Source organism: Pinus tabuliformis, chromosome 2_2 (assembly GCF_031772625.1).
Source record: "Pinus tabuliformis cultivar Carrire ecotype Pingquan chromosome 2_2, CPIR1, whole genome shotgun sequence".
Classification (NCBI taxonomy): Eukaryota; Viridiplantae; Streptophyta; class Pinopsida; order Pinales; family Pinaceae; genus Pinus; species Pinus tabuliformis.
Window position 1 is genome coordinate 314,944,779 of NC_142300.1, and position 22,290 is coordinate 314,967,068.

The following is a 22,290-nucleotide window of genomic DNA, read 5'->3' on the forward strand; positions in this document are numbered from 1 at the left end:
ACACCCTGTGGGAAATTGTAATAAGTGATACTAGTAATGATGAATTTTCGAGTCTGTAATAGGCCTAGGATGTTGAGACTCGATCAACAAACAAGTACACCTTAGAGTGTTTTTTTAATCTAGTTAATTATCCTTTCTTTTTCAGAGACATAATTTTCTGAGTTTTTTCACTCACGTTTTACCCCAAAGTCGGGGTGACTGTTTGAAAGTTGAACCCCTAACTCATTTTAGTGTCTAGAGTCGATATATTTAACCATACTAGATCACACAAAAAAATCGTGGAATTTAATTAGGTCTAGGTAGTCATTTTTTAATTTTTTAGATTTTCCGCACTACGGAAATTGCTAATAAAATTGTATTTGTAATGTAATAAATGATGTCTAGAGAAGTTGTATGAGGTATGAGTAATGAAATTTGCATTTTTCACCTTCAACTTTCTACTATGACACACTTTGATGGGTTAAAAATGTGTTTTGAACCCTCAATACCCACTTTCCCAGGTTTAGTGGGAGATCTGACAATTAATTTAGCCAAAAATTAAATAAATAAATATCCACACATGCTAAATGTTGTGGAAATGAAGTGCAAAATTATGGGGGAGTTAAAGTGAAGTCTCAAGGTGATGTGGACTCCTAAAATCAAGGAAAGGACATGTGCTCAAATAAAATCGAATTTCTGGCATTAAAGGAGAAAGTTGCTTACTTGGAAATTCGAATTTGTAAAGTTAATGCACATTTGGGAGGATTTGGGAGAATATTTGGTGGAAATTTTTGTGGAAAATTGTCCCCACATGGGTTACCACCCATATACACTTGTCATTCTATCATAAAATTCGAATTTGGCACATAAGGGAAAAAGAAAAAGATGTCCACTTGCCAGAATTTGATTTTTACACTTAACATTGGAGCTCCATTCAACAAATTCGAATTTTTCTTGGGATTGTCACCTCATGCCACTTGTTTAATCACTTCTACATTGGGATTGGTTCCAATGCCATTTGCCATTGCCATTCTTCATTGGGATTTGCTCCCAACTCTCTATATAATAGAGCCATGGGTTCTCATATTGTATCATGTAATAAGCTATTGGGCTTGATAAAACTCTGTCATTTTGTACTTGCATACTTTCTTAATATAATCAAGACTTTGGGGCTATCTGACTGGTGTTCTCTTAGCATTATGAGGTGATGTCCTTTCATATTATTGTTATTGTGTTTAATTTCTTTCGCATGTTGAATTAATATTAGTTTATGCTTTTCATCTTACTTGGATTGATGTGTGCAAACTATCTTGCACATATCATTGATTTAGAATAGTATTCTAGAAATAAGCTTGCCAATTCATTTTAAGAGGAATGTTTGGTTTATCTTATTCATTATATTGCTTTAATCTTGTGCAAACTAATACGTGTTCAAGTGTGTAGGAAACAATCTTTTGTATTGTCTATAAGAATCCATCTGGAAGTGGGAGAAATCTCAATTAGATCAATTCACTCCTAGAGTCACAACGATCCAAGACTCATCCATTTTTTCGCTCCAAGTTTTTCATCCAACGAAGAGCGAAAAGGAGTTTTCTTAGTCTATAGCTATTTGATCATCCATTCAAAATTCAAAATACTTCTTTGGTTCTAGTTCTTTCAAAGTTACATCTCCTATTCAAGGATCATTTCTAAAGCTAGGCAAGTATGGGGGTTCACTCCCATGCTAGTACTTTGTAAATTAAATTATAAGTTTAGTTTTAGTTTCTTTTTCCTAATTTCACACTAACAATTGGTATTTCTTTTGCGTTTTGCAGCCCATAGGCTTGAGAATTGGGCAGCAAGGAGCTTGAGGAGAAGTTTTGGAAAACTACTCACTTGTGTGTATGCAGGACCCCCTCACGCTATCCAAAGACTAATTTCTAGGGAGGCAATAAGCACTTAGAAGAGAGTTGCAAACTCATCTAGGTCATGGGCCTTTTGAGCCTTGTGAATCTTTATTGAAGAGTTTTTTCCATCTTCAAGTTTGTTATTGTTATAATTTTTGGGAGAGAGTCTAGCTTTGTTAGAGTCCCATCTTTGTAAAGATCTCTCTCGTATTGTGGGCTACCCTCTTAGAGGCATTTTTACCCGCTTTAAGCACTAATAAAAGATAAAAAAAATTGTTGGAGGGAGCTTGGGATTTTTTCCATGGCATCCCCCTTCCTCATTTAGAGAAGGGATTCTTGTGGGTGGCCTTATCTTGCTTTTAGTTTTTCTTGACTTTCTAGCGTTTAAATTTCATATTGTGCATGCTTAAAATCAATACATTTCACTACGCATGCAAAATTTTACTAATCTTGTATTTAAATTCCCACATGCATGCACTCTCAAGTTTTGCAAACTATCTCTTTGAAGCATTTGCATGAAGCATTAGTTTAATTTGGGGAATTAACACAATTTGCACTTCATCTAGGCATTTTAGTATAGGAAGGCCCCAAGCCTCATTAAAACTTACCTCCAACTTAAGTTGGTTGAATAGACTTTTAGGGACCCTCTACCTCTATTGACTCATTGTGAGATCCAAACATTTGGGCGAAGACAAGGTCTGAAGACTAAACTTCAATTGTAACTTTGTCTTAGCACTAATTAATAAAATGAACCAACAACAACATTCCATCACATTTCCTTTGGTTTAAAGTCTCACATGCAAATCTTATTTCAAGAGGCACTTTGGATGTAAGCATTGTAATCTCTTTTAATTTTGCAGGGAGCTTGGGATTTTTTCCATGGCATCCCCCTTCCTCATTTAGAGAAGGGATTCTTGTGGGTGGCCTTATCTTGCTTTTAGTTTTTCTTGACTTTCTAGCGTTTAAATTTCATATTGTGCATGCTTAAAATCAATACATTTCACTACGCATGCAAAATTTTACTAATCTTGTATTTAAATTCCCACATGCATGCACTCTCAAGTTTTGCAAACTATCTCTTTGAAGCATTTGCATGAAGCATTAGTTTAATTTGGGGAATTAACACAATTTGCACTTCATCTAGGCATTTTAGTATAGGAAGGCCCCAAGCCTCATTAAAAGTTACCTCCAACTTAAGTTGGTTGAATAGACTTTTAGGGACCCTCTACCTCTATTGACTCATTGTGAGATCCAAACATTTGGGCGAAGACAAGGTCTGAAGACTAAACTTCAATTGTAACTTTGCCTTAGCACTAATTAATAAAATGAACCAAGAACAACATTCCATCACATTTCCTTTGGTTTAAAGTCTCACATGCAAATCTTATTTCAAGAGGCACTTTGGATGTAAGCATTGTAATCTCTTTTAATTTTGCAACAAGTTTAATTTTCTTGTACTTGGAAATTGACTCGTCTTTTGGTTTAATTGCATATTGTCATGAAAGGTTGATTTCACTTTCAAGTACTGTTATTTTGAGTTGCAAACTTAATTGCATGTTGTCATCTTGGTCTAACATTTGAGTTCTTTTTGTATCCTTTTAAGCAAGATAGTTTCCATGCTTTGATTTGTAGACTTATTCATCTTGAAAGAATTTATAATATCTTGTGCTAACACTTTATTGTTTCACTTTTCAGGGTTATTTTGGCTTTCCATTTGAAAGCATTTCACTTCATTTTAAGCAAAATACAATTTCATTTCTTAAAGAGCAAATACTTGGAAGGCATTGGTTGTTTATGTATTTCACGCTTATCTTATGATGGTTATTGCTCATAGCAGCTTTTGCTTATAAATCTTAAAGAGATAATCTATTTAACTCTAACAATTTTCCTAGAAACTCACATCCTTTTTAACTTAACTTTTCATTAGGGACCACCCCCCTTAGCTAAACTAGGAGACAGCTCAAACGGAGAGAGGGGATTTAGTGTGGTAGCCCCTTCTCTTAGTTCCCTGCCACCAACCACTCCTTGTGGGGTTGAAGGCTTTTCTCACTGACTTGTAGGTAGGTGTAGGCGGCACGGTCAACACAACCTATAGAAATTCTTCATCCTCACACCAATCTGCTTCATTGATAGGTGTAGGCTAAGTGCTTGAGGTAAGCCTTACCTCTATTGAAGATGACATCATAACCCTTGTCTTCTAAGATAGCAACAAAAACAAGGTTCTTCTTAAGGCCAAGAACATAGAGGACATCCCTGAGGTGGAGAGAGCTACCATACTCCCTCTCAAAAACTGACAATACCTACTCCCTTAGTCATGTACTTGCCACCATCTCCTAGCTCAATGTAAAACTACATATCCTTCTCCTTCAGTTTCCTAAAATATTCCTTGTTCCCAATCATATGGAAGGATGCTCTAGAATCAATGTACAATATGCTACTGCCTAGTGAGCTTGACATGCGAGCTATCAATGAGAAATACTTCTCGAACTAAGAAGAAAACGCATCTACCTCAATAGATGCAACCATATGATCATTATTGGACCCCTTCTTTCAATTAGGACACTTAGTGGCATAGTGCCTGAACTAGTGGTAATGGAAGCATTTGATCTTGCTCAGATCTTTCTTCTTCTTCTCACCTTTTTGACTGGACATCTACCTCAATAGATGCAACCATATGATCATTATTGGACCCCTTCTTTCAATTAGGACACTTAGTGGCATAGTGCCTGAACTAGTGGTAATGGAAGCATTTGATCTTGCTCAGATCTTTCTTCTTCTTCTCACCTTTTTGACTGGACTCTGCCTTTCCTTGGCCCTTCTTGCCCTTGACTTTGCTGCCTTTTCCTGCCAAGGAAAAGTTTTCCTCGTCCTCTATCTTTGTTGATCTTCCAACTCTTGCCCCTCTCCGGATTTCTTCTTGACGACAGTCTGACCACAACCTTTCCCAACTAGAAAGATTCTCTCTACCACTGACTGCATCCTGGAAATTCTCCTAAGACTTATGAAGTCCCTGAAGTGCAAGACTCACAAGGTCATTGTCTACTATAGTATCGCCCACCCCATCTAGCTCATCTCGAACCTAAATGAACTTGGAAAGGTACGTAATGATGGGTTGACCTTTGCTTATTCGGATATTTCTTAGCTTATCCTTTAATACAAGTTTCCTAGCATCACTAGAACCCTGATACAAATCTAAGATGACTTTCCACATCTCATATGTTGTCTTCTTCCCATGGAGATGAGGGATAATATGGTCTTTGACCCCCTCAAGAATGATCCTCCTGGCCTTGGTGTCATTCTTGTTATGTTGGATCAACTATTGGGGATCTTGAGGTGGAACTATTTGATTTGCCACAAATTCTAGAACCTCGTTATCCTCCAACATCACTGAGATCCGCTCCTTCCATGAGCAGAAGTTAGAGGCTCCATCTAAACAATGATCTACCCTCAATCCTTGGAACGACAACATATTATCCAAAAACTGCTCTTCAAAACTATAGCGCAAACTTTCAACCTAAACTGCGCTCTTCACTGACTAATTAATTTTGTGTTGGTCTTTATGCTAAACTTTGCTCTGATACCATCTTAATTTTCTTGAAACTAAAACCAAATTTACTTCAACCGAGATACTCTTAACAATCTATAAGCAGTAGAAAATAATCGAGAGATAAAAACACATGCACACAAATTCACATGCTTGTCTACCCAAGGGGAAAACCTGCTTTCTTTATTGTGGTATTTTATTGATTGTTCTTTAGCAATTGATCTATTACAATTCACACTGCTTTCTGCAACCATCAATCTATCTTTGAGAACACACTTATTCTCCTACTGAATAGCCTTGACTTGCTCTGAGAATCCCTAATCTTGTGCTCCACAATCCTTGCGCATTTCTCCTAAATCCTTGCACACATTAGGCCCCTATTTCCTAGCGCACTTGTGCTCCTAAACCTTAGGACACAAGCTCCTCAATTTGGTACATGCACACACAAAGAATGATCTCACGATAATGATGATCTTGTGCCTTCGTCCGCCTCTTTATATATATACACACACACACCCATCGATCAAAATGGTCATATGAGCCGATCCCTCCAATTTTTCCAATCTAAAAGCATCAAGATGGATGACAAATAATATAATGATGCAATCCAAATCAATTGAAGTCAGCCATAATGGAAGAGATATCAAAATCAAACATTGTGGAAAATGTTGAACAATGTGTAACTAGGTTCGGTCTTCATAGGTATGAAATGTAAATATAAAATGAAAAATAAATTATTATTATTATTGGAGCATGGGTTTCATGTTCAAGTTCTTTTATTTTATAGGTCAAGCACCCATTGAGTGCTTCTAGTATTTGTCCTAGGTATAAAAGTTATTATCATATATGGAAGACCCTATGGGCACATTGTAAATTGTAAAGAAAAAATTATTGTCTTGAAAGTGAAAAAATTATTTTGTCTTGAAAGTGTCAAAATAACTCCAAGCTCAAGTCGGCCTACATGAAGAACCACGTCCACCCTTGAGGAAGCCTATATATAAGAGGAACTCGTCCTCCATTTAGATCACCCACTCACTCATCTCTGATGCGAAGAAGCAGAAGAAGAAGTAGAAGAAGGAAGTGCGGAGAAGAGGAAGTCGAAGTGTTTATGGGCCTTATCTATCTCTCTTGGGAAGATTGAAGTTAGGGTTTTTGCGCTAGGATCTCTTGTGGTTCGATTTTGGAAGCAGAAGAGAAGTGAAGGCAAGAGAAGGTCTCTTACGACATCTTAGTAGCCCTAAGACTCAAGACAAGGCAAGCGAAGTCAAAAGGAAGGCTATTAGAGGGAGATCGAAGTCTCCTCGAGAAGTAGCAATAGTTGTTGGGGAGCAGAATTTCGAATCTACTGGGAGGTCGAAATATTGCAGCAGGAGGTTGTGGTAAACTTGATCTTGGAGGGTATTTGTCTGAGTGCAAGTCATGGTATTTGTCAATTGAAAGATCTGAAAGATAAGAAGAGATTTACAGGTTTTCCCCTCAAGCGGAGGAGTTTTGGCCCTGGATTGCAGCCTATATACTGTGTCACTGTTCTTATTGTTTTGGTAGATGTTTGATGTATTGCACATTGGAATAATAACAAACAAAGCTAATAAGTAAAAGGTAACACAAACAATTATCAAGTTAAGAGAATTAGCATATTCATTGACCTCTTGAATTCTCAACATGGTATTTGAGCTTTGGTTCTCTAAGGGCATCATAAAGATCTCCTCTACAATGAAGAAGTTCATTAAGGAAATTGCAAGCCATCTCAAGAAAGGTATCAAGGAAGCATGGAGTCTCTTATTCTCTTCAACGGAGGTATCATTCAAAGAAAGGGATGAAGGTCTCTTCTCGACTCTCTTTGGTACATTCCACGACAAAGACATATGGGTGATTGATGGTGGTGCATCAAGGCACATGACTGGCCACTCCCATCGATTGAAGACCTTATCAAAAAGAAAATACGCTTACTCTATGGAACTTGGAGACAACAAAAGCTATCCAGTGAAAGGCATTGGATCAACTTCCATAAAACTTGAAGATGGAAGCAACATCCACCTCAACAACATTCTATTTGTTCCAGATTTGCACAAAAAATTACTTTCTATTTCAAGTTTAGAAGATAAAGGAGATAGAGTAGCCTTCATTGATGGAAAATTAGTTGTTTGGGAAAAAGACTCAAGCATAGATCAAGCAAAAGTTATTGGTATCCGAGAAGGAAGGCTTTACAGAGTAATATCTCCCATAACCCAAGCCCTAGTTCACACTAAGATTAGTCCATGTGAAATTTGGCATCAAAGGGTTGGTCATCTACATTTCAAAATACTTCCAACTTTAAATTCCATAGTAGATGGAATACCGAATTTGAAGGAGGATCATGAAGGTGTCTACAAGGGATGTGCATTGGGAAAGAATACCAAGAGACCATTTGGAAACAGTGCTTCACAGTGGAAAGAAATCGTGAATCTCATTCACTCTGATGTGTGTGGCCCTATGACTCAAAAATCACTTGGAGGCCATCTATACTATGTCACATTCATAGATGATCATTCAAGAAAGATCTGGGTTTACTTAATGAAAACTAAGGATGAAGTATTTACAAAATTTCAAGAATTCAAGGCTGAAGTGGAGAACCTTACAGAAAGAAGAATCAAGATAATAAGATCTGATAATGGAGGAGAATATACATCCAAAGAGATTATAGCATTTTGTAAGGAGTCTGGGATTAAGAGGGAGTTGATAGTCCCATACAATCCCAAACAAAAAGGAGTCACAGAAAGAAAGAACAGATCCATTGAAGAAAGGGTAAAAGTAATGTTACACGATCAAAATCTACCTAAGTTTTTGTGGGAAGAGGCAACAACGACAACAGTGTACATTCAAAATCGATGTCCTCACAGATCTCTAGATAACAAGACTCCGGAAGAAGTGTTCACTTGGCAGAAGCAATTTGTGGATCATCTTCGAATCTTTTGGTGTCCTGTGTATATTCATATACCAAAGGGCAAAAGAAAGAAGTTGGATCCTTTTGGTATGAAAGGTATATTTGTTGGGTATAGTAACTCATCGAAAGCTTATAGAATCTATATGAAAGATGGACATCACATTGAAGTTAGTCGTGATGTCATATTTGATGAAAGTATAGCGTTCAAGAAGTCAAAAGAACTTTCTATAGATTTTGATGATGAGAACTTCTGATATTTCAAGAGGAAGTTGACAAGGAAGGAGAAGAATCACACCATAACGAAGAAGGGCCTAGTGAACTTGTTCAACCCGTGGTCATTCCAAAAACAAGAAAAAAAAAACTAATTGATTGAAATCCACACTACTTGATGCAGAAGTTCATGGAGCAGCGGAAGGATCATTTAGAGAAAGTAAGAGACCCAAGAAATATTTTGGGTATGTTGCATACATGACAAAATTAATAGAAGCAGAACCATCCCCCTTTGAAGAGGCTATAGAACATCGAGAATGGAAGGATGCCATGAATGAAGAGTGTCAATCTATAATGAAGAATAGAGTCTGGTAGATCGTACCTAGGCCTGAAGACAAATTTGTGGTTACTTCCAAGTGGATCTATAAGATCAAGCATGTAGCTGATGGAAGTATAGATAAGTATAAAGCAAGATTTGTGGCTAGAGGTTTCTCTCAACTTAAAGGCATCGACAATGAAGAAACTTTGCTCCAACAGCAAGATATACAATGATTCAATCATTAGTCTCTCTGGCAAAATCGATGGGATGGAACATCTACCAAATGGATGTCAAGACTGCGTTTTTGAATGGCACCATAGATGAAGAAGTCTATACTGAACAACCCTTGGGATTTGAAGTCAAAAATAGGAAGGCATATGTTTGCAGATTGAAGAAAGCATTATATGGCCTCAAACAAGCACCAAGGGCATGGTATGCTAGAATGGATGCATACCTACAGAGAATAGGCTTCACAAAAAGTTACGTTGACTCAAACCTTTATATTAAGGTTGAAAATAATAAACCTGTAATTATTCTTTTGTATGTAGATGATCTTCTCTTGACAAGTGTAGAAGGTCAAATTGAAGAATGTAAGAAGCAACTGGCAACAAAATTTGACATGAAGGATCTTGGGCTGATGCATTACTATTTGGGACTAGAAGTCTGGCAAGGACCAAATGAAATTTATTTGGTTCAAGGAAAGTATGTGATCGAGATTCTAAAGAAGTTCGACATGATGGACTGTAAACCTATGACCACTCTGATGATCACAAACTTGAAGAGACTGAGGAGTTTCGAATCAAGCCCTGTGGATCCTTCCAAGTATAGACAACTTGTTGGCTCATTGACGTACTTGGTGAATACTTGACCAGACATATGTTTTGCAATAAATGTACTCATTCAATTCAAAGTGGAGCCAAAGCATGATCAATGGATAGTAGCAAAGCATCTGAGATATCTACGAGGAACCATCAACTACTGTCTAAAATATGATATAAGGAATGATGTCCAATTGACTGGATATACATATTCTGACTCAGGAGGCAATGAACAAGATGGAAGAAGCACTATAGGAGGATGTTTTAGTTTAGGATCTTCCATGGTCTCATGGATGAGCAAAAAGCAAGACATCATTGCTTTGAGTCGTGTTGAGGTTGAATATGTTGCAGCATGTGAAGTGAGCAGAGAAGTAGTATGGTTAAGAAAGTTGTTATCCGACTTGTTTGAAGGACTGATGAACCCTGCAATGATACTTTGTGATAACACCAGTTGGATTGGTTTGTCTGAGAATCCAGTGTTTCATGGAAAGACAAAGCACATCAACAACAAGTATCACTATATTCGAGAGATAGTACAAAATGGTGTGTTGCAGCTATGGTATATCTCCACTGATGAACAGGTAGCCTAACATATTGGCAAAATCACTTCTGAACAAGAAGCTTGTATACTTAAGGGACAAGCTTGGTTTGGTGGATTTGTCCTCCCTAATTGAGAGGGAGAGATAGACACTACATTCTAGTCTTCACTTGGGAAGAAAGAATGGAGGATTGGGTAATCATCTGGCAGTCGATACTCTTTGAGAATGTGGTAGGGCATTCAAGATAATAGTAATCATGGACCGACATTCTTTGAGGATTAGCTACCTAAGACAAGAATAGTCTAATGGGAGGTCATACTCTGTGAATACTCGGGTGGAGTATGTACCTTGGGAGACAATGATTATGGTGTCTATACATCATTGGTCTCGCCAAGATTGTGCTCTGATCTTGTGGAGACATAGAGATGTTAGTCAAGGCCTTGCTATGTGACAATGTTGGTTAATATGATGCTAGACAGATGGGTTACCAATCCGACTCTTCTTATGAGATTTCTTCAGATTGAGAATGACCATGTACCTCTTATGAATACCTCCCTATTTAAAAGGGAGTGTTGAAAAATGTGTAACTAGGTTCGGTCTTCATAAGTATGAAACGTAATCTTGTAAATATAAAATGAAAAGGAAATTATTATTATTATTGGAGCATGGGTTTCATGTTCAAGTTCTTTTATTTGATAGGTGAAGCACCCATTGAGTGCTTCTAGGATTTGTCCTAGGTATAAGACTCATTATCATATATGGAAGACCCTATGGGCACATTGTAAATTGTAAGAAAAAATTATTTTGTCTTGAAAGTGTCAAAATACCTCCAAGATCAAGTCGACCTAAGGAGCTGTCAAGTCGACCTAAGGAGCTGTCAAGTCGGCCTACATGAAGAGCCACGTCCACCCTTGAGGGAAGCCTATATATAAGAGGAATTTGTTCTCCATTTGGATCACTCACTCACTCATCTCTTATGCGAAGAAGCAGAAGAAGAAGAAGAAGAAATCAAAGAATGAAGTGCAAAGAAGAGGAAGTTGAAGAAGTCTAAGTGTTTTTGGGCCTTATCTATCTCTCTTGGGAAGATCGAAGTTAGGATGTCTGCATTGGGATCTCTTGTGGTTCGATTTTGGAAGCAGAAGAGAAGGGAAGGAAAGCGAAGGTCTCTTAGGGCATCTTAGTAGCCCTAAGACTCAAGACAAGGTAACCGAAGTCAAATGGAAAGCTATTAGAAAGAGATCAAAGTCTCCTAGAGAAGCAGCAACAGTTGTTGGGGAGCAGAATTTCGGATCTACTGGGAGGTCGAAGATATTGCAGCAAGAGGTCGTGGTAAACTTGATCTTGGAGGGTATTTGTCTGAGTCTAGGTCATGGTATTCGTCAATTGAAAGATCTGAAAGATAAGAAGAGATTTATGGGTTTTCCCCTCAAGAGGAGGGGTTTTGGCCCTGGCTTGCAGCCTATATACTGTGTCATTATTCTTATTGTTTTGGTAGTTGTTTGATGTATTTCACATTGGAATAATAACAAACAAAGCTAATAAGTAAAAGGTAACACAAACAATTATCAAGTTAAGAGAATTAACATATTCATTGCCCTATTGAATTCTCAACAGAAAATATAGGCATTTCGCAGCAGTCACACCAATGGGCAAGATGTTTGATATTTTAGGTGAGGCACAAGGAGTGTGAGGTCTCCCTCAAAGAAAAAATTTCCCCTCAAGTAAGAAACAAGTTATGAAATTTCATTTACAACAAATAATAACCTTCAACAAAGGCACCCCCCCCCACAACAAATGGCAATGGCTACACAATAGTCAAACCTAAAAATTGAAATTTGCAATTACCAATGAATCAAAAAAGGGCCAAACACTACCTACGACAGTCTTCCACAATCAAAATTTGATCTACCATTGTTAGAGACAACAAAAGGACATAGAGTATTCCTTGCATGAAAGGAATTGTGAAGGGAGGAAAGCCCGCCTGTTGAAGAAACCCACAAAAATAGATGGCCATGAAGCATAGGTTTGGAGGAGGCCCTAACATGTAACAAGCTATTGTAGAATCAACAAGTGACAGTGTGCTCCAAATGTTGACCTTAGTTGGTTATTTCATTTACAGAAAGAAGATTCATTTTCCAGCGTTGTATATAAGAGCCATTCTTGAACACGAATATCCTAGCCCCTAATTCAATACCAACTTTGCCACTTCCTTCCACATAATGCACTTTGTTATCACATTCCTCAACTCTGAAGAAACATTCATTTTGCAATGGGACGGAGTTAATTTCGTCGTCCCTCTGTATCCCTCAATTGTCTCTTCTCTAGTTGCATTTGGATTCTGGTTAAGGCATAGATTCTTCGTTCCATTCGGGCTCATGGCAAAGGTCCTACCTTGGTTATTTAAAGGGTCATTAGGTCCCTTAAACTCAATGTGTGCTATTATTCTATGTGGTTTCGATGTGTGGCAAAAGCTCGCTTGTTCGTTGGCTCATCGTGTGGAGTGGTTCTTCCCGACTATGGCAGACCTACCGCCAAATTTGGAGAATGTTGATGTCAGCTTGTTGTTAGAGAGGTTGTTGGATTCGGTTGATGATATGCTAGCGACAATGCAGCAACAAAATGAAATGGCGGAGCTTCACAGGCAATCATTTCAACTTTATATGGAAGCCAGCAAGAACGTCAACAAAGCAATCAAGAGCAGTTAACGGACGGTGTGCGAGCAAAACTTATGGCTTTGAGCACTAGGGTGGTTTCTTTAGAGAAACTGAAGAATGGTGGTGATCAGCATGGCGCAGAGGCATTCGGGATTACCGTTGCCCTTGCAAGGAAGAAAACTTGTCCCCGCATAGGTTTGGAACCTCAAGATAAGGATGGAGCAAAATGGTTGGCCTCAGTGTCTAAAACTGATAGTCTCTTTGTCTGCGGCTCTATAAATTTTGATGAATTATGTTGTTGTGCAAGTACATTCTAATATTAAGGGTTTTTTGTCAAATATTCAGCAGATATGTATTTAGAATAGGAAGGAAAAGATGTCACGGGACCAAAATATCCATTTTGTGGACTAGTGAAAGTGTTGTATGTCAAAATTCCAAGGAATGCTCTAAGGGTTCTAGCCCAAATTCCAGTTTTTATTAATATATAAACCCTTATATGTTCCTTTAAAAATAATAATAATGTGACATACAATTGATTAATTTCAATATCTGTACAATTTATGAAGTATTACTTCCTTTAACAATAATGATTCTATCATGTCTGTTAGGGGTAGCCAAAGTGATTGGGACTAAATGTGTTAATGCCACCCACCTTGGTTTGAATCTTGGATAAACTTGCTTGATATGGTTTGTGGGCTATTATATCAGGCAAAGAGGTTATAATGGCGATAGTGCAATGTGATCCATGGTGGCACAAATGATTATGTATTATAGTTATTGATTCCCCATTAATACAAAAAATAAAAATAAAAAAATTCTACTACAAGTCTACAACGGTATAACCCATATTGCACGAGCTTTCAAAATGCAGGTTGCTGAGAACGTGGATATGAATATCTGAAATTACTAGAAGTCTAGCCCAAATTTACAAGAACCATCAAGTTGGGAGCAGCAACATTATATATTAAAAAATATATAAATAAAATATTTTAGATTACAATGTATCTAGATAATGATACTATTTAAACAAATCATATGCCAATCCAAGACAACTTCGCTGCTACTATGTGCTAGAATTTCCCTATAATATTTATACTATAGTATATTAGACTCTACTCCATTAATGTATAGCTTGAATGAGCCTAATGGTTAAGAACATGTGTTTCCTCCTAAGAGATCCCAAGTTCAAATTCAAAAGGGTGTAGAGTATATACACCTCCATAGACTTTAGCAATCAAATCGTCGCACGGAGGCAGGTCCCTTCTCCCACAAACAAGGGGTCTCATACACCAATTCGGTGTCTTGTCATGACCTTAAAAATAGACTATTATTATTATTATTATTATATTGAATTCTATTTTCGGTATTAATAAGTACCAATTTCTAACTATTTCTCCCACAAACAAGGGGATCTCATACACCAATTCGGTGTCTTTTCGTGACCTTAAAAATAGACTATTATTATTATTATTATATTGAATTCTATTTTCGGTATTAATAAGTACCAATTTCTAACTATATTAGAATCTGCAAAATTAAAACCTTATATCTTTGGAACAATTATCATATCCAAATTACTAATTTAATTTGTGCTAATAATTATATGAACGTATTTAAATAAATACTAAAACTTTGATATCCATAAATATTCAACTAAAACATGAGAAACAAAATACATATGTAAAATTTTAACAGTGTTGTAAAATTAAACTTTATAGATAAGCTTCGAACATATTTGTAAATTTGAACCATTGTTCTAGTTCTAATTAGAAAAAGATTAAATAGTACTACTCTTGTAATATGAAAATACAATAAAAATCAACAATATGGTTGGTTGACAACAACAACACACTAGAGCAAAAGCTTGCCACTAGCAAGGCATTGGCTTGAAGGAAAACATACATGCATTAAAAGTTATTCATATCCACAATTATAAAGTGAATATTATTAAGTTTTTTTCTATAAAAAAATTTTGAAATAAGATCTACATGTAGTTTAGTCTTTGTTTAATAATGAAATTTTGAAAATATATATATATATATATATATATTCTAATAGTGAAGTGGTTGTAACCAGCTTAGATCCATCCTAACTCCAGATCTACCAAGCCCCAAAAGGGATCAAATCCTCTTTTCACTCTAAAAGAGGTTTGCATCTCCCTCTAAACGCTTGGTAGATTTGGAATTAGGATGGATATAAGTTTGTTTTATTATTAATTCTAATTGTTTACAGTTCTATTTGATTACAATTATAGTTATTAATATAATTATGGCGTAGTCTAACTTATTGACAAAATAGAATTTTTCAACGAAATTCGGTAAAATAATTTTAAGAAAAAATGTGGTTTTTTTGTTAAAATGCATAAATGGATTCAGCACCTTGAAAAACCCCTCAGACACTGAATTGTACAAATTAAACAACTTAAACTCAAGTTTTTAAAATCCATGCCGGATTTTGCTTAAAATTAACTAGGAAGAATAAGTTAGACTACGCCTATAATTATTAATTTTATATTTTATTTTTAGTTTATGTAATTTGATCAAGTCAAAATATTTTATTCATAATTATCATTATTATTTTATTTTATTTTTATTTTCATTTTATTTTGATTGAGTCAAAATGTTTACAAGACATTACATTGGGAGGAAATTACTTTTAACCATTTATTATTTTTTAATTAAACCTGCATGTAAATGTTTACACACATTTACACTACACTACGAGAACATCTCCCCCATACTTTTTTTGCTTTTAGGTTTAATTTAAAGAATGTTATAAAATTAAATTAAAATTAAATATTTATAAAATATTTTGATTAACATCTCCCCCATACTTTTTTTGCTTTTAGATTTAATTTAAAGAATGTTATAAAATAAAAATTAAATTAAATATTTATAAAATATTTTGATTTTGAAATAAGTTATGGTTTTTGAGACACTGGTATTGATAAGTCATGGTATTGGCCCATGGTATTGTAATAAAGTCTATTTACAAGTCAACAATATCCATGGTAAAATGGGGGTGACTATTCATGGTTAAGAATCTTGATATATTGTAAGTTTATTGTGAATATTAAGTTTTAATTTTAAAAATGATATAAAATTAAATTAAAATAAAATATTTTGATTTTGAAATGAGTTATGGTTTTTGGGCATGTGGTATTTATAAGCAATGGTATTGGCCCGTAGTATCGTAACAAATCCTATTTAGAAGTTAATAATATCCATGGGGTGAATATTCATGGTTAAGAATCTTGTTAAAGTTAATTTTACATGTGCTTATTAATTAAATTTAAATATGTTATGTAATCATTATTTTAATTTATATGGTAAAATGGATCTTAATTTATACCCACTATTTATATGTTATATATTTTAATTTGATATGTATATTATGATTTTTTTGTCTAAAAAATTGTTCATAATTTATTAATAAAAACAAAATTACAATATAAAAAAATTAATTTGTTTACATCTAACATCTACCGCCTACACATCTGCCCTATATTGGGATGTAGAGCACCTCTCGGTGCAATTAATGAATAAAAATATTTGCATTTTAATTTAATAATAATAAAAATTGGTACTTATTAATACCAAAAATAAAAATAATATTTAAAGCTCTCTATACCATAAATTCTCATTCCCAAGCTCCCATTTCCTTGACATTGAAGCTCCCAAGTTTCAGAACCGTTCCCATCCAATTGAGGACATTTCATTCCCATTCCCAAGCTCCCTAAAATGTCAGAACAGCAGGAACAAGTTTCAGAGATGTCGGGACCAGTTTGTGGCCAACTATGACTACAACTAATACTATTGTTGTTGCTGTTAAATGTTTTCATTATTAACAGGTACATAGTGCATGCCACACACACTTTAGGAGCAACAACATAGTTATAATCAACATATTGACAATCCAATAACGATTCACACAAACAAAAAAACTGTTGCAAGGACACTTTTGTATCACTAATATGTTTGCAGGTTTTTAATTATAATAAATACTATCAGGGCAGAGTTGAGTACTACCTAGGATTTGATTTGCTTTAAAGATTCGGTTTTATCAAGTGTTACATTATTCTTCTATCACTTTATAAGCCAAACCCACATTCAAACAGCCTCCACCCTTTATGAGGGGAACTTACCACATTGCTGCACACATAGTTTAGACAGTTTTTCACCCTTCCTGCACCTGTGTCCAAACCAGTACCCAATGCCCATTCCCACACCTAGCCACACCCATGAAATAATGGTTTTAAATTTTAATTGAGTTAATTAATGCCTACTTCCTATTATCAGAAGCCTAAAAGAACCACGGGAAGCTCACAATTACTTGCAAGTTTGAATAACAATATATGGTCAACTAACACCTTTAATTTTTGACATAACAACAGCTATACATGGCTTGGAAACACATCTCCCTTGAGAAAGTTCCTTTGGTATTCAAGGATTAGCGTGTCTTGAGCTGAAATGCATGCACATGCTTTCATATTTTCATAACTTAGACATAATTCCGTATGTACACATCATTAGTACAGCAATTGGCACAAAGAAATATGACGGCATCTAATCAAGGACATTACATGTGAATAAGCTTTCCCAATACTCCAACAAGCACAAATAGCAGAAATCAGAAAATATGCCCAGATAATCCATTAGATGATTCCAAGGATACAATGGGTATAGCGACTCACCATCTTCACCTTCTGCCACAGTATTCTCAGAATCAACCCCTAGCTGATGTGTTCGAACCAGCAGGAGGTGAAGTTGCAGCATAGGCATCGGATTCACTTCCCGAGGAACTCCCAGAATCAGAGTCTGCAAAGCCGAAAAGATAAGTTATTAGTTCCCATTCAAACTAGTCGCCATTCTATTACATAAATATTCAAATAACATGGTAACAAAAGGCGACACTGTTCCAACAGCACGATAAAATATAAACTCTAAAACAGAAAACGGAACTATGTTTTGCTGCAATTATATCTGGGCATGCAATAGAAAATTGAAATACAATCCTGATAAAACATACCACTGGAAGAAGACCCCGAATCACTACTGGAGCTACTAGAGCTGCTCGATCTGTTTGCATAAACACCATCCTTCTCGACCTCAACAACGGGCGGGTTTGCTGGTGGCATGTGATCTATTTCAACCACCTTCTCACCTTGTTCTCCTACACGACATATTCAAAAGGCAATTTGAGATTAAGGTGCATAAATAATTGGTTAAAAGAGGCAGCACCACATTCGATCCATTTTATTCTGAATTTGAGCAACAATTAATAAAATCCTGAAAAGGTTCAGTAGTGCACAACTTACCCTTTTTATTGTTCATTGGTAGCTCTCTTCCAATCATCGGATGCTGACATATTGAACAAAAATTGCAAGCCAACATCAGGGCATGCAGGTAAATAAAGTTTCATTTTAAAAGATAAAGCATGAAATGCAAGCACAACACTCTACAGGACCCTCACCTTATTTCTGGCTGAACCATGTTCACTGGCTCTTTTAGCCTGATCAGCAAGCAACGCTTTTTTCTTATTCTTGCTCAAGCTTTTCTTGTAGTTGGTGACAAATCTATCAAGTTCCCAAAGAGTCTCAGTGTCGAAACTGTCAATGTCGACCTCTATCTCTTCATCATGCTGGCATAGAGATGGGTTCCTCTTCTTTATGATCTGAACTATAAGTTCCAATCTCTCTTGAGGTAAATTTTGAAGGTTTGTACTTAGCTTCTGCTTTTCTTCATAAGTCATGTCACGTTTATGGGGATCTTTGGCCTTAGGTTTTTTGGCAGTAGGGGTTCTACTTGCATGGTGATTTGTGGATTTGGGTTTTGGGGGAGATGGCCCTCCAGCAGGTTCTGATTTCTTTATATTCTTCTTTGAGTCTTGGAAAGGCAGTTTCTTAGTACTGCTGCTTGCCCCAAGTCCCTGGCCACTTCCAAACCTCATCTTACCATCAAGGTGTTCTTCATATATAGTCTTCCAGCGCTCCTCAAATAATTGCAGCAACTGCTCAGCCATTGTATGAACTTCATGCCCTTTTGGGTTATAAGTCATCGCATTAGAAAATGTCAGTTTCACATCTTCGGCAAATGATGCAGGTGAGTTGTATAGGTTTTTCTCCAGCTTGGACTTTACAGTACCAAGGTCCATTGGCCTTTTTATTATGGTGTGATAATCATGAAGTCCCAGTGCCTGTGCATCAACTGGTAAGTTAAACACCCAACCATACTTGTGTTTCATCAGCTTTGTAAGCAACAAGCTGCACTGTTTGAAGACCTCATTCACAGACTTCTGCGGCATGAACTCTTTTCCTACCTGCACTGTTTCTTTAGAAAATACTTTGGATTGTGAAATCTTTTTGTTACCAGTAGATTTAGATTTCTTACTCTCTGCAGGTGGGAATTTATCTTTTCCCAAAACAAACTCTGAATTGCGGTAATACTGGTTGGCCTTTGGTGTGCGCTTCCCCTTTTCCCCCATGTCGCTTGCAGCTTGATTGTTTTCCATGAGAGAAATGCTCAACTGACGAGGGGGATTAGACTCTCGTTGAGCCTGCTTAGGTGTGATCGCTCCACCAGATGCCACTTCAGATGTGACCTCCTTGCCGCCATTGTTCCTCATGTCATTTCCAGAGAACTGAGAGGCACTGTAACTAGTGTTTACTCCTGCAGAAACAGAATATCCCCTCAACTGCAATTCTCTAGCTTCAAGTCTCTTGAATGTGCCCCTAACCTGTTCTAATTCGTTAGTCAATTTCTTGCGAAGTTCCCATATCTCCTGCTTGGAGCACCCCTCCAACTTAAAAGTAACATGAGTATCTATATTCTGCAATCCTCCAACAGCAGGCATGCTACTAGTCTCATTCGGAGGATGATCCTGATTTACAGTTATTTGCTTCCTGCTAAGGCTCGACAGTCCCTCCGATGCTGCTTCAGATTTTCCATTATCAGCAATCGAATTGCCCATGTTATCATTCTCTCTCCGCACTTGTGCTGTCGAATTTTGAGCATTAAAACCAGCATTTCCTTTAGATCCTTTGCCATGACCCTTTCTCATGTAAACTTTGCTCTCTACCCAACGATGTTTGTCTCGAGAATCATCACACCCAACCATAGGTGCAGATGCCATACACAAAATTTTCAACGAAAAGCACGATACCAACTGAGTACCCCAGTTCCTTGACTCCAAAACCTATAAACACCCTAACAGCTTCATTACTAAAACAACTGACATTAAAGATGACATCAATTTCCACTGCCAGAGGAGCTCAGGCCAAATCCAATGGATTTTAACTTGTTATAGAGTGCATTATATAATATGACAACTTCAAAATACTTGGTTCTTCACTTCTTTCTTAAAAAACTTACGAAATATGATTTATATCATTTTCCACAACACCTAAGCCATAGTTCGAGCAGTAGCTCAGCTCCTAAACCATCGGAACAGCCCTTAAAAGTAAACAAATATCTCACACCGGATCCATTGATAACCCTACTAAACTAGAAACCCCAGCTTAAAACAAACCAGCTAAATCCCTGACTAAATTAAATTAAACCCGCAGATGGTATCCCTCGATAATCGATGCAGAACAAACCCGGAAATACGTTTGCAGCAAATTGCAAGGTCCACTAAGGCCATGAGAACCAATAACGATTTTCTCTCTCTTAGGGTTTGTTGCAGACTGATAAGCAGCTCCGGATGGATTTAAGAAAAACCATGAAGTAAATCTGAGGAATAACGGGGAGTCGTACCTTTCCCTAGGTAGTGGCGTGAGCTTACTATGTGAGTGATGGATTGATTGCCTGTGAATTTGATGTCGAGGGTACCGGGATTTAAGCCTCCAGGGTTTGAGAGACCAAGAAACTATGACAAAGATCAGATATCCGAATGTGAGGAGGGTTTAGGATATGCGGTGTTGACCTACTCTCCCTCTGATCGGACGGCCCTCTCGGCTGCTCACTTTCTTTGATGGCCTCGATCTCATTTCCACGTGTTTGGCAGAGATTAAGCTTTACACGACTTTTAAGCAATCACATGTTTTGAAGCTCTTGTAATTTGGAGGAGCCGCCTAATTCAAATATTTAACGAAATTATTATTATTTATCTTCTTTGGGCACAGACTTTTAAGTGTTTTCATTAATGTCAGGTATATTCTTTTTATTTGTAATTTATTAAAGTAAAAATTTTCAATTTTTTTAAAAGGTCCCAAAGTCAAGACTTCCATTTATGAGAATTTGAAAGATATTTTTATTCGTAAGTTTAATTTTTATTTTTTTTTAATGTTTTGATGGTTTAAATATATTTTTTAATTAATTTAAAATTTAATATAAATTTGTTAAAAATTTGAATGGTATAGTTTATAGGGTTTGAATGTATTGTTTATATAGTTTGAATGTTTTTAAAAATTCAAAGTATTGAATTTATTTATGTATTTAAAAATATATTTTAAATTACAAAAAATTGTATTATTAGATTTATATTAAAAAATTAAAACAAAGATTATGTTTTTTTTTTATGAGTTTTGTTTAAACATTGTTAAAATGAGTTGTTTTTAGAGAGATTTTTTGGAAGTTTTTTCGATGGGTTTTTTTCGTCTAATTTCTCTAAAATCTGGGACGAATTTATTGGAATCACAAGCTTGATGGATAACCCGTGCACAATCAAAGTGCCGTAGGGTTTTTTCAAGGCGTTGAATCCATATATACAATCAAAAAACCAGTTTAAATAACACAAATCAAGATATCACCTCAAAAAATTTCATCCAATTCGAGCACCGGAAAGTCCAAAAAGTCCACTAAAAGCAACTCCTTGTTAAAATGGCAAATTTGAGGATTAAATTGTATAGATATAGTGTCATCAAAATTGTATTTCAAGTGACTAAAAATAGTGATCTCACCAAAAATATATGGTCACATTTCATAATAATAATAATAATAATAAGACATATTTACGTTTGATAATTATTTTCTAAATTTAAATTTAAAATCATAAATTTATTTATGAGAATTTCAATTAAAGATTTTGACTTGTTTCAAAACAAACTATATTACAAGATTTTAATTTATTTCAAAACAACCATATTACAAGATTTTGATTTATTTCAAAACAGACTATATTACAAGGTTTTGATTTATTTCAAAAGAGAACATATTACAAGATTTTGGTTTATCTCAAAACAAACTATATTACAAAAAAATAAGTACATAAAGGTGGAGTTTTATTTGGTTAAATAAAAGTTGAATTTATGGATTTATTAACTCAAGTCATTGTAAATAAGCATTTTTTTAGTAAGTGAAAGTGATAATTGTAAACATTAGTAGTCAAAGTTATTTTATTTTTGCAACACATGAGATGAGAGGGGAATTTGATTAATTAAACTTCACCTCAAAGACAATCAAATTATCAACTAGTAGAA

The 22,290-nt window shown here is 35.8% G+C and overlaps 1 protein-coding gene across 2 annotated transcripts in view; it reads right to left on the bottom strand.

Annotated features, from left to right (window-relative positions):
* The window catches only part of LOC149192557 (transcription factor GTE4-like), a 45,172-nt gene extending 24,358 nt beyond the window's left edge, over positions 1-20,814 (bottom strand). Inside the window, exons 1-4 of one of the 2 annotated variants that reach the window (XR_016254361.1) lie at positions 18,345-20,814; positions 18,190-18,232; positions 17,901-18,044; positions 17,566-17,689 (exon numbers count right to left, since the gene is read on the bottom strand). Coding sequence is in view for 1 of the 2 variants with exons in the window: in XM_089404644.1 (XP_089260770.1) it covers positions 17,598-17,689; positions 17,901-18,044; positions 18,190-18,232; positions 18,345-20,003 (1,938 nt within the window). In the remaining variant the exon portion in view is untranslated. The remainder of the gene's footprint in view (positions 1-17,565; positions 17,690-17,900; positions 18,045-18,189; positions 18,233-18,344) is intronic. The other variant, XM_089404644.1, reaches the window with a different exon arrangement.
* Between the last annotated feature and the right edge of the window lie 1,476 nt (positions 20,815-22,290).